Source organism: Lissotriton helveticus, chromosome 5_1 (assembly GCF_964261635.1).
Source record: "Lissotriton helveticus chromosome 5_1, aLisHel1.1, whole genome shotgun sequence".
Taxonomy (NCBI): domain Eukaryota; kingdom Metazoa; phylum Chordata; class Amphibia; order Caudata; family Salamandridae; genus Lissotriton; species Lissotriton helveticus.
In genome coordinates, this window is record NC_136065.1 from 19,585,099 (window position 1) to 19,598,976 (window position 13,878).

Here is a 13,878-nt window from a genome sequence, read left to right on the forward strand (position 1 = left end):
TTGAGCTTATTCGGTCACAGACAATCCCCCAGCTTATCCATGGAGGAAATCAATAAGATAATACATCCATTATCAAGAATCCCAGCTCTATCCCAGTTTTCATTCTGAAGTCCAGCATGGTGTGGAACATATCACTCCAAAAAAGAGGGATTGGTATCACAAATACAATAACATCCATTCACAATGAAGACGTGATTCCCTCTGGGCTCAACAAAGAGTACATTTGAGCCATCTCTCCTTCCCGGACACAGTTGATCAACATCTCATTGGCATAGGGAAACGTCACGGAGTGTCTGAAAATGGGTCATCACACCGCTCCTAAAAAAATGGGAGCCAACCCAGAGGACATTAGCAATTTCCGTCCAGTAACCTCCAATTCGTAGCTAAAATTCTTAAAATGCTGCATCTCTGTTCAACTAAACAACACATAAATGCGCCCAACCTGCTAGATAGCTTTCAGTCTGACTTCAGACTGGGTTATGGCACAGAAACAGTCATTCTTTAGATCGTAGACCATGCCATCCACGTGGAGGATGAGGGAGACTCCTGCCCGCTCGTACTTCTGGATCCTCGACCTACGAAAGTCGACCCTAAAATCCCACTAAATGTCCTTGTGCAGAGAATAGGGACAGGTGGAACAGTTATAAACTGGTTCTCATCCTTAGACAACAGACACCAGCTTGTCAAATCGTACAGACCTCTAGTAGAACCGACCACCATGGTCCAAGGCTTTATTCTCTGCCCTCTTGTTTTTAGTCTGTACATAGAACCCCTAACCACCGTCTGAAAAAAGCAAAAATCTCCAGCATCTCTACGATGAGGATGGTAACATTATCCCAAAGTTACATCTCTAGAGACAATCCTTTAGCTTAACCAAATCCTCGTAGTTATCCAAGCCTGGTTGTCTGTCAATTAACTAAAGCGAAATTCTCTTAAGATGGAATTGTTCCACTCCTCGCCCTTCAACACCTCAATATCCATCCAAAATGATTAATCTCGTTAAGTACGATAGACTATGACCTGTAAACCATTGGATGACTCACATCCCTCAAGATCACCATTGACAAGGAGTTAAATCTTCAAGCATCCTTGAAAAACAAAGCAAATAGTGCCCAAGTTAGACTTAGCCACAAAGGATGAAAGGTTTCATGTTTAAGGCTTCAAACAAGTGTACAGGTTCTAGTCCTCTCCAGGCTGAATAATGTTAACGTCCTCCTTGCGGGAGTTCCCATGCTGCTCCTCTCCTCCATTAAGGCAATCCTGAATTCTTCTGCAAGTCTTATCTTGGGAGCAAGACACTTCAGCCGCGACTCCTCAGTGCTTATTGCACATCACCGGCTCCCTATCAAAGCTCGAAGCATCTTCAAGGGGTCTGCATTTCTCACAAAGTCCTGATTAGGTTCCTCCAGAATACTTGGCTCAAAAGCTCACACCATCCTATGGATGCTACTTGGAATGCAATCGCACTCCTTCTAGAACTACTGAGGTTCAGGAAACGAAGAACAAAATGTAGCTCCTTTTCAGGAAGCTCTCCCAAAGTAGTGCATCATGCCCACGGATTCACACCAATCCCTTGTTTGAGTCTTTCACAAGAGAGCAAACATTCCTCATAATCCAGAGATACTTTTATGATATAACTTCTGTCATATCCCTGCACATTTAGGCATCTGAATCCCATGCCTGCCCCTGGGTCGGTTATGGAATCTGACCTAACTCCAGCCTGCTGCGCTTTCTTATTGATGTATGTAACCAGCTACTCCACTTCTTGAGATGGTCTCTACTCTATTCTTCTCCCAGTAGTACTTTATACTTTGGTTGTGTTTTGTGCCTGATGTCTTGGCCATTGGCTGAATATGGAATGGAATGCAAGTAACTTGCAATTCCACAGCAAAGCGCTCTGGACACCCTGGGACCTATTTTGCACTTTAGTAAACCCTGTAAATAAATAAATGAACCAGTTGTGGCTGGATGTGCCCTAGAAAATGATACCCCAGACTCCTGCTCTCCGTCCAGCACTTAAACTCCCTCCTAATCAGAGAGACACAATCCCCTTTTTCCATTGGGCTTTACTATTCCTTTTCTTCTTCCCTTGAAGTCTGCACACTTTCTGATATGCCCTCCCCAGACAAGTTCCTGAGCCTCTGGCTACTGACTGCCCACAGGTGAGAAAATAGCCATTCAGTGCTCCAGGGAATGGTTACTTATTAAATGTACTGTCATGATTCATACCCTGCTACCCACCACTCATACTAATTATTTCTAACAAACAAACAGAGCACCTGTCCATCGCAGTGAGTTGCCCTCATCTCTTTTTTTTCCTTAAGATTTTGTCTTCCTGACTGTGGTGGGGCTGTGTTTACCATCCTGCTTTTAAAGAAGAAGAGCCTTTAAAGCATCTACAGAAGCAACAACATACTGAGTGTCCTGTCTGTAGATGAGTTTATGACCGCAAGGGGGCCATTTTCTGACATATGGTTCCTGCTGTTGGTGTCTTAAAAGGTGTTTTCCATCGATTGCTCTCCCAAGATATTGGCACTCGCATGCGCAGATGAGTCCTCTGGTTTTATGTAAGAACAAAGTAATTGTCAGACTCATGGCTACCGCAGTCAGTCAGTTATCAGAGTGTTCTTTGCTAATCATCCAGTCGAACTATCAGTTTTGTTAGCTTTCCTCTTCCTGTCGCGGAAGCAAGGGATTTGCGGCTTCAATTAATCTAAAAAAGACTTAATTTTTTTAGAAGTCTGCGTAATTCCAACACATTAGCCTCCCCCTCCAAGACATCTATTGTCCCCATTAGTTCTTCCTCTGCTGTTTTCTTGTAAGGGCTTCCTTTTCAATCTCTAATGTATTCCATCCTCACCACTGACAGGCACCGTCTCTCTCTGGAGCCCGAACCTGAAGGAGCCTTTGGTAAAGATGTTGTGCCACCGTGGACCTGTGCGGGCCCTGGCCGTCGAAAAGACTGGCACGTGAGTCAAAGATGCATCTGGCACTCTTTTTTGAGCTTGTGATATAAGTTTGTGAGATTTGTACCTTGAGGCGCGTTAAGGGTCAAAAGAGTGAGGTGAACGTGGAGACAACAAAGCTGGAGCTGTAAAGGTTCTGTGCTCATGGTGGAGAGATGAATGGAGGTGGCTGCATGGATGGGTGGAGGGCTGTCACTTGGGAGGTGTTGGAGGGCGCAGTGTAGGGAGCCGTGGAGGAGGAAAGGTTGACCGGCGTAGGAAAAGTCAAAGGTTCACTGAGTGTAAGAAAATAATGAAAAGAGAGTTAATGTGTGGGTCAATCTGGAATATGAAGTGGCGGGTCGGCTGAGAAGCCCCTTGACTCCCAGCAGGAGAGTGATGGAGCGGGAGGGGATTGGGGGCATGCCCGTTTCCATGCCCGATAGCATGCACAGGTCGATGGGCGGTGGACTTCCCTATAAGCTGCTCTTGAAGTGAGAGGGTCTCCTACCATGAGGGATAGTAGTCTGTTCTTTCTCTGTGACCCTCTCCTTCCTTTCCTCCCCTTGCAGGTACATGGCCACCGCAGGCCTGGACAAGAAGCTGAAGGTGTACGACATCCGCTCCTACAAGCCTCTGCATTCCTACCTCATCCCCGGGGGCGCTGGACACCTCTCCTTCAGCCAGAGCCTTCTGCTGGCTGCCGGCTCCGGCAACGTTGTACAGGTAATGCTCTGGGAGATAGGGGGGGTTTAGGCTTGATCTCTGCATTGTGTACAGACTAAAGGGGCCATTCTTAGATTTACTACTTTCTGGAACTCGCAAACGTTGCTAGTAGTTCACCTAGAACGTGCGTAAGGCGCAGTGTCCAGCCATACCACTGGGAATGTCATCTGAAATGGTCCACAGGCACCCCTTCCCCAATTTGTAATTCTACTTAAAGTACACTTCGGTGCTGGGAACATAGTGCCCGTTGGGCAGATGCACATTTTTCGTTTTTCTCTTTTCCCTTCATGGAGAAAACGTGTATTCTTTTCCAAGACTGGAGGTGATCCATTCTTCCTCCCATCTTGGAAGGGCAGTTACTCCTGGCCATTTACTAGGGGAATCTACTATTTCCAGGGCATGAAAGGGCGGATTTGAGCGCATAAATACCAACAGACGTACACGTTTGTGGGAGTTCAGAAAGTTACATGGCTACCATAGCCTTGCTTCACCTGTATCCCACCCCTTGCGTGGTACTGGCAACTTTATATTCCTTCACAGTCGTGGAAGAGAAATATGCAGTAGTAAAACCATTTACGCCTGCCAGGAATCCCTTTTAGGAATTTCTGGCCGGGGTAGATTTATGGACAAAAAATGCTTTTGTGGCTTGGATTTGAACACTTTTTGAGCGGGCTTTAGGGATTTCCTTCAATTTATGTGGTCAAAGTCAAGCTCAATCAAGCTTTGCTCTTGGTTTTACAATAAAGGTAAAAGATAGCATACAAGCTTTTGTGGAAATCAAAAACTACTTCGGTTTGTAGAAACAAATGTACGTACATTGGCACATTTGATCATGTTTAAGCTAAGAGCACTGGAAATATGTAGTGGAATGACTGAATTATGCAGCAAGAAAAAGCTAATTAATTTGTGTAATGTGCCACATCCTGGGGCAGTGTTACTTTGCTGTTTTAAGGCACAGCAAAACTGTGGGAAAAGATGAACCCCGTTAGTGTCAGTTTAACATCACAGTACACCAATCCGTAACGGTAAGGTGGCCGTTTAATCTTTTCAAAGCACTCGCTTCTGTATACCTCTGTGTATGAAGTGCTTCGTCTCTTGAGGACCCTGCTCAGTGCAGAGTGGCTGGTGGGTAGGATTCGCGGTCCTCTGTAGCCAGCGGTGTGTTTGACAGGGTTGTTCCTGCAGGTGGAAGCAAGAGTCACAGAAAGGCCACCCTGTGCCGTCATCCAGACTGAGGGAGGATCTGACCCAAGTGATGTTTCTGAGGCTGGCACCTGGGTAACTCTTTCCCTTACTTTCTCTTCTGTATCTAGGTTTATAAGGACATCCACCTGAAGCCCCCGAAGCAGCCGTACATGACTCACGCCCTGCGGCAGGCGGTCCATGGGCTGCAGTTCTGCCCTTACGAGGATGTTCTTGGCATCGGGCATGGGGAAGGCTTCACAAGCATGCTGGTTCCAGGTAAGAGGACATCCGGATTACCCCTAATATTACTGCAGCTGTTTATTGGATATCAGTTTTGTGCAGTGTTGTAAATATATGCCCTTTACTTTTCTACACACTTTGAGCTCTCTTGACTCCTATATATACACTTGAGCACTCTGTCTTACACGTTTCCTAGAACATTCTCCTACCTTCTTGACCCTCTAATGATAGTTCCTTTAAATGACTAAATAAATATATTGTAATAATACTTAGTGGTTTTTCTGCACATCAGTTTGTTTTAATTATTTTCACGATTTATAGACGTTTGTGAGCTGTAATATAATAATGTAAGCTCAAATAAGTTGATAATTCTGTTAATCTAACTTTTCCTTGAATAATTGGTCCAGGACCATTGTTTCTTTATAATAACCGATACCCAGGTCCAGGGACCATTTAAGAATACCCCATTGTTTTATAATGACAAATGCAGCATGGTATGCGTATGTCACGTGAATGATAACATCTGTGCCTGTAAGGCCTGTGTAACCTGAATCCCCAGCCTGTGAGAACTTTCTAAAGTGTTTGTCTTTATGATTCTCTCTGCGCCAGTGCCTGCAGTCTCTTTGCAAAATATCTCCCAAATACTAGCCACGTGGCAGTGCATATGTGTGGCTCTAACAGCAGTGTAGTTACACTTGGGTCAGACTTTCCTTAGGAAAGAAATGGTTTTTTTTAATACCTTGGCTCTGTTTGCCAAATACGCACAACATCCTTTTTTAAAAAAAAAAGGTTCATCCACCTCGGCTCCTTTATGAAAAGTCTTGCAGTGATGCATTATGCCGGAACTAGAAAAAGGGGGTCGGGGTCCCAAAAGGCTGATTTCCCATTGGACAGTTTGGTGCTAGATACAGAGAAAAATGTCTAAAGGGATTCGATTTGGTGTAAATCCGTACACTGTTTGCAAGAAATTAGTTTTAAAGAGTGGCTCGGGTATTGAATGGATTATAAAGTTAGGCACATCTGGACTTTTGGTGTTAAGATGGGCCCTGGTCGTCTACTTTAAAGGGGACTAGTCAATACGGTTTAGTTGGTCACAACCTGAACAATATGCTGTGGTTGCTATTGCGTGGTCCCTGCGTCCTGAAAATACATTCAATATATAAGGGGGCAGGCTCTGCACACCCTGACTCCAAAAGACGTGTAGGGCCCCTCACTTGATTGACTGACCACAACATGGACAAAATACTCACTCTACCCCCTTATAAATATTTTCTAGGACTTGGGGACCTCCTCGTTGAGTCCTGTAACGGCTGTCGCAAGATATTGTTCAGGTTGGGGTCTACCAGTCAGGATTGACCAGTCTCCTTTAACGAGGATGACCAGAGCAAAGCTGGGCATGTCCCAACCAGATACTTGTTGTTTTTGTAACCTTAATTTCTCAAAACAGCCAAACTGATTTACACCAAATCACAAAAAGTACGCTTTGTGGATAATGTCTGGCTTATTGGCAAATGTGGTATAGTTGTGTTGCTGTATCATCTACTAAAATTCCCTGTGGAGATTGCAAAGTTAAATTGCTTTTTGGGACCCCCAATATTTTTCACTTTCCGCTTGACGCATCACCCGAAACACTTTCCAGGATGTAGTTGAAGGGAATGTACTTTTAAAATAGTTTTGTGAAGGTTCGTCAACTGGCACCAAAGTTCTTATCAAAACAAAAACCCCTTGTGCAGCCTTTGTGTCTATGGGCTGCTGTCAGGAGGCAAACACGTGTGTGCTATGTGTTTGTGTGAACGTGTGGTAGTCCCCACCTTGTTGTAATCTGACATGGCTGAAAGAAGCCGAGTCACTGTATTCACAGCTGTATTCCGGGGAGCACGGATCAATTTTGGATTGACTACCCACGTTCTGGATGACCGGGGAAATTATGGGTGCACGGTCACATGGAAGGCAGATCACATATTTCCTCATCAAAAGCAAGATTTCCCAATTGGTGGTGTTAACTTTTAAGATATACTGTTATTTATTTATTTTTTGATGTAGCTTGAACAATGCAATCACCTACAACCAGCAGGTCGGTAAGTAGCAAAGAAACTCTTAACAGAACTAACTACTCCTGAGGGGCCGATTGCCCACCAGCAGCCCCCATCTAGCCTAGGTTTTCCAAGTCGCTACTGCGTTCTCCCTCGAGGCTTGTCTATAACGCTGCTCCGTTGAATACTGATACTGCAGTGGGTGTACTCCTCAATGGTATCTATCCCTAGATAATTGTTACTTCCTCCAGTATTGTTCACAGAGCTTTAACATTGCATGGGGAGAGTCAGTAGCATATCACTGCATTCTGCAGAACACTAGTCCAGAATACTGAGTTGGTTGCCAATGTTTGTTGAACTTGGGGCAGTGCCAAAGTAGGTGACGAGTAAACTTGTTGCTTTTCAACCTTTCCGACAGAGGAGCAATTTTCCATTTTCTATCATATTTGCTTTCTCAGGTGTTTTGTACCAGCAGATGAGAATCTTGTACATATCCTCCCTCCAATTCACATTTCTTATTTCCGCTTTCGATTTGCCAAAGGCTTTCTCCTGTTCGTCATTGGTTATCGTTCTGCCTCCTTTTTTGACCTGAGCTTTTGTGTGGTTGTGCAACCAAGGTTATCATTTATACAAGATGGAACCCAAGTGCTTATTGTGTCCGCCACTCTTCGCCTGTTCCTCAAAGAGTGTGAGCTTATATGACACTCCCTCCCTTTCTGTCAGATTCATCGCCTAGTGGAAGACTTGTAGGTATCTAAACCCCTCTATTTCAGGAAGTTAAAATTCTCTTTCCAGCCTTTCAGCGCGTTTAGCATCACTCCCTCTAAATGAGAAACCCCAACATCAGGCATCCACATTTAAAGTCATCACTGTCCAGATCCAGTGTGAAGTTGGGGTTCTTGCACCTGAGGCTGAAGTGTCGGGTGTGAAGCTCTTGATCTTCTCCAGTTTGTCCCATACATTGAGTGTCACCCCCGGCATTGGAGATGAGTATAACCTCCCTTTATGTTTATTGTCTAGCCACTAACTTTCCTGTAAGATACCCCTGCAATGGTGTGGTCTATAAATCAACCTTTGCTTTTCGGTTTCCATCTTCCTGCACACTGCCAGGAAGCGTATTTGGGCCCTTGGAAGTAACCAACCAGTAGCAGGAGCACCAATCCACCCTGGAACACTGGAAGATTGACGAGTCTATTAGTTGCCACTCTTGCTTTCCTTTTTTATCGTATAAAGTTAAAACTGTCGGAGGATGGAGGATGGCAGTGAGCGAGGGAGGGTTTGGACCAGACGGCAGATCTTGAGAAGGACAGATATCTTTACTCAAGCATTCCTGCTGAGCAATGAAAAATAGTGTATGTGCCACTGTTACAACTTTTTTTTTAATTGTCGCCTGCATCACTGGTTGTTTAAAGTGATAAGCTGTGCCATGGATGGAGTAGTTTGGACTCCCTGGTAGGTCACAGCTTTAGAGGATGCTCATACGGGCATGTGGAAAGAGAAGGTCAGGATGGGTGCTTTGAAATTAGGGCTTCTGACTTCATTATGATGACTTTGAATTCAGAGACTATGCTGTATTTCTCCAGTTCTGCCATCAAACGGGATGGGGAACATATTTAATCTGTGATCAAGAGCATAATGTCGTCTGCAAAGATTGTTATTTTGTTTGTGTTCATGTCTGGATGGACTCTCCGAAATCGTCCAGACTCAGTATTCAAGCCTCAGGGAATTCGAGAGGTGATAGTGGACAATTTGGCATGGAATTCTTTGACTTTCAAAGACTTGGGAATTTGTGGGTTCACTGGTAGATATGCCTGTGGGTTTTGATAGCTATCAACCAAGTATGGAACCCTGGACCAAAACCCAAAAACTTCACCAGTCATTTCTTAAATGTCCAGTTCAATCTGTCAAATGCCTTTTTCACATCAAGAAAGAGATGCAGGCCATACCTTCACCTCAGTTGGACATTATCATCAAGTTGATGGAATTTCTTCATATAGTAGTCACTTGTGTGACCCAAAATGTATCTGACTTGTTTGGGTGTCCCACTCCTGGTATAATGGTGTTTAGTCTTATCACTAAAATGACTGTGAACAATTTAGTATTCAGGTTCAAGGCAGATTCTTGTAGGCTCATGCTGAGATCAGTCTTTGCCTGGTTTTGGGATAAGTTCTATAGAAGGGAGCAGCAAAGGGTTGGATACCTTTTCCTTATTCCCAAAGGAGTTGATGAGCCTTGCTAAAATTGGGGTCAGGGGCCTGTAGAATGTTTTGTAAAACAGAGATGCGTAGCTATGTGGTCAAAGCGCTTTTCCTAGTATAGTGGTAATAACCTCCTCTAAACCTACAGGGTCTCTGCCTGTATTTGTCACCCTTTGTCACCAGTATGTGTGCATGTAAGCTAAGCATGGGGTTGGGACTCCTCCATTGGTTACTTTGCTATACAGGCACGAGTCTGCCTGCTTTCTGACCCGAGGCGTAACATGCCCGCTCCCGTTCAGCCCTTTTGTCAGCATGTGTTTTGTTGAGGCGTGAGGACGCTAAGACACAACCTGTAAAAAACACCTTAAACCTATCTCATAGTGCTGAAATCAGCATTGCTTCTTAATCATGGTCTGTCCTACAATTTCTAAGCGCTTCCCCAATCTCTGCTTTGAGAGCTTTGTCACGGAGGAGGTCATCATTGAATTGCAATTCAACTCTTGTATTTTGGGCCGAGGTTTTGAGTGCTTTGCTGTAATGGGGGAATGGCCTGAGAAGCTACTTAGCTTTTTGTTATTTCGGCGATTTTGGTTTTCAAACTGTTATTCGAAAGTGATCATGTCTGGCCTAAGTATGACGGGCAAGCATGTGAAATGATTCGCCGGTGTAATTCGGGTTGTGAGACCGCCTGCTCATTGATATTACCCATTCCCTAAACTGTGTTGTAGCTGCACCAGACCCCCAAATCTGAGTGCTGTACAATACTTGTCATTTGCACTATGACATCTGGCTCAACCGCCACCTATAATGATGTCTCCTTCCACTACTGTGAAAATGTCTGAGATAGTGAGTTCTTGAAAAGTTCTTGATTAGTATTTGGCCAATATATAACCATCAGACTCTCGGAATCCTATATGAAAATCACTGTTGAGCATTGAACCTCAAATTCTGCCTTTTGGTGGGGGTTCTGAAAGAAGTATTAATTAGGGAACCACCCGACTTCAGTCCGCTCCAATCACGTTTGAGGAAGCTGGTTTCTTTGAGAAGGCCGCTCTCGACACCCGGTGCTTCCAAGAGGTTGTTACTAACCAGGTATTTTGCCGTAGAGTTAGTTCTTTACAGTTCGGCTTAAGATGTTTACCATGCTAAATACATAACAATATCTACAGCATCACAAAGATGGGAGTCCCTTTGTGTTCTCTGCGGAATCTGGCATGTGCATAATGTAGGTATATATGGTGAGGTGTGTGATGTAATCTGCTGTACGCGGTCCATAGAATCCCTCCTTGTCCCGTCTCCCGGATCCCTCAATTTCTGACGGAACATAAAAGTGAACACTCAATCCCACATTCTCCAGAAACAAGATTTCATTCTGACCCCGTATAGAGCAGTGATGGTCAACATCTTTGCCCCTAGGGTTCCTTGTTACTCATCCTGCCTTTTAGAGTCCTCTTAATCTACCCCCGCCCCTTGATGGCCTTACAAGGATACAGCCTGGACCAATCTCTGATATAGTTCTGTAAAGTGGTGCCTGTGATACCTCTTGTGTTAACTGAAGCTGGTTCTGGTTAGGACTTTTCCCCAGGTATTGCCTCTCCTAACCTCTATGGTTGTAGTTAAATGTAGTGTTAACGTGGCCTAAGACCATTAGATTGTGTTTGAATTTTTTTTTAAAGGTACAAGATATTAAGCGATTTGCCTACAATCGCAGGATATCGAACCATGCCCGGGTTCCCCAGTTCCAAAGTGGGACGCTCTAATCACCCCTTAAAAACAACATATACTCTACCATCCCCCAGGTAAAACACTGTATTCCCAGACCAACTAATGGAAATCGTTACAACTAACTTGACCCCTTGCTCCAATGACATATTCCTTGGCGACTTCAATCTTCATTGAGAAGTCCCCTTAGACAAGCAGGTCAACGCTATCAAAATCTTCCTAGCAGACCATTCCCTGATCCAAGCAGTTTCAAATCTCACCCATTCCGAAGGTGCTACACTTGACTGGATCATCTCTGAAGAAAAAAATGGTTGAATCTAAAACCCTGGCGACTATCAAACCCAATAACCACTTCAATTACCCTCTCTTCTCAAACTGCCTACCCCCATCTACCATATCACCTCCCCTCTCTGGGCCAAAATCATCAATGCTCCGCTCTCGCAAGTTCACATCCCGGATTGCTTAAAAAATTGGTCAAGTCACCCCTATCCTAAAGAAACCAACAGAAAACCCTTCCGACCCTAATAACTTCCGACCAATAACCAACATTCCCATGCTAGCAAAGGTTTTGAAAAAATGTTTTCAGCAACAATTAAACCAACACATCACGGATTTCAAACTACTGGACGACTGCCAGTCGGGTTTCAGACCCGGGCATAGCACAGAAACAGCAATTCTTCATATAGTAGACGACGGACTACTCGTTCTCGACCGTAATGAAACTTGTCTACTAGTCCTGTTCGACCTCTCATCAGCCTTCAACACTATCAATTATGACAAAATTCTGAAAAGACTGGAAAACAGGATGGGGCTATCTGGCACAATCCTTCAATGGTTTAAATCCTTTCTGGAAAACAGAACGCAAACGTTTATGGTGAATACAAATCTTTCTCCCTCTTCCCCTAACCTACTAGGAGTACCACAGGCTCAACTTTATCCCCTGCGCTATTCAACCTCTATGTCGAACCACTAACCAAACTACTACAGAAGGCGAATATCTCCTTCCACATGTACACGGATGACACTCAACTTTACATCAAGATCACTTCCATTGAAGAGATCAAGATGATGAATCAAGCTCTTGAAAAGACCGTCCACTGGTTAACGACTAACTTCCACAAGCTAAACTTGCAAAAGACTGAATTCCTTTTAATCTCCCCTCCAAAAAACTCTCCGGTGATAAAGGAATGGACCAAGATGATCACTGCTCTAAATTGCACGCTGATTCAGGTGGACTCCACCAAATCGCTTGGAATCACACCGGATAAGAACCTTAACATGCAAACACACATCAACCTGTTGGTTAAAAATGCCCGCTTTCACCTCGGCTATCTCTGAAAAATGAAACCATTTATCGAGAACCCTGACCTCGGATCGAAGTCGGAGTACAGATGTACTACCCTATCGGGGCTTCCCAAAATCTCAACAGCCCCCTTAAAAGCCGGTCTCAACGCAGCAGCTAGACTCCTAACCGGATTTAGGAACTTTGGCCATATCTCGCCACACCTGAAGGCGCTCACCTGGCTACCCTATGAAGCTAGAATTCACCTAAGGATAGCCTGCATCGCTCATAAAGCGTTGCACCACAATACCCCCCAATACCTATCGAAGAAACATACTATATCTGGAGGAAACAGACACTCTAGGAGCTCCGACAATCAACTCCTGAAACCTTCATGCTTCAGCAAGAAAAAAACCTTTGACAGAGTATTCCCTGGAGCTGCACCAAGAATATGGATCTCACTACCTCTGAGCATCAGAAAAATCTCCTCAACACCATTATTCAAAAGGGAAGCCAAATCATTCCTGATGGGCAAATTCCTCCCTTATCTCCTTAACAATCCTTACTAGGGCATACCTCTTGTACGTAATGTTGTATGGGAGTGACCTGATTCTGGAGACATCCGTTTCCACTAATCGTGGCCTGGGGCACTTGGCTGAGGAGGCTGTCATTGGATTCATTAAAACCAGGGCTATGAGAAAGCTGCATCCCCCTCCATCCGTAGAGCGTCCCAGACCGAGGATCATAGCTCGCTGCTCGTGCTCGGACAGATGTCTGAACCAAGGTATCCGTGATGTCCGTGTCTTCAGCAAAGCAATGGACTGTAGTGTGGCTGCTAGCCACAAATAGTCAACCATCATGAGTGTGAGAAATGGGGCAGAATTTGGTTAGATCCGTCAAATGGCAGTTCCCTTTCTTCTGTGGTGAGATTATCTCGATAGCCTTAAGATTGAGTGGCATAGTATGTGACCCGAGGGAGCGGTTCACCTGATGGCGGAGGTAAGAAGCAATGATCCTTATTTTCAGAGAGAGCAGTCCATGGACCATGAGATGAGCCGGGGCTTGTTCAGAGCAGGAGACGCTTTGGATCGACCGCCACCATTACTGGTGGAATGCGAGGCTTTTTGTTTCAAGGGTGGGACTGATATTTTAACAGCTTTACACACATATACGTTATAAGAAAACCTGCATAATACAGGACTTTTAGTGGCATTGGGCAAGCTCAATTTGTCAATAACTTTGAAAAGTTCCAGGAAAATGTTTGATGGAGAGAAACTTCTCAGGAGAGTGTTATTTAGGTCTTTTGCGTAAAGAGCTGTAGTTCCTGAGATAACCAAGACCAATGTATCATCAACACTGTGTGTTCATCTCCATTCACACATGGCCAAATAAAGTTAGTGTTTTTTCAGTCTACTTTTCTAAGTGCAGACCATCTTTGTATCTAAGCGGGCAAATTGGGACCACTTGAATAAAGCAGAGCTTGTCACATTTAAATATAAGGAACTCCAGTCAACCAAATGTCTTAAACAGACCTTCTGTAAAGTCGA

General features: G+C 44.4%; 1 protein-coding gene across 1 annotated transcript in view; it reads left to right on the top strand.

Moving 5' to 3' along the window:
• WDR46 (WD repeat domain 46) overlaps positions 1 to 13,878 on the top strand; it is a 53,702-nt gene that overhangs the window by 22,351 nt on the left and 17,473 nt on the right. The window contains exons 10-12 of the mRNA XM_078641613.1: positions 2,870 to 2,969; positions 3,518 to 3,671; positions 4,985 to 5,132. Of these exons, the coding sequence (XP_078497739.1) occupies positions 2,870 to 2,969; positions 3,518 to 3,671; positions 4,985 to 5,132 (402 nt within the window). The remainder of the gene's footprint in view (positions 1 to 2,869; positions 2,970 to 3,517; positions 3,672 to 4,984; positions 5,133 to 13,878) is intronic.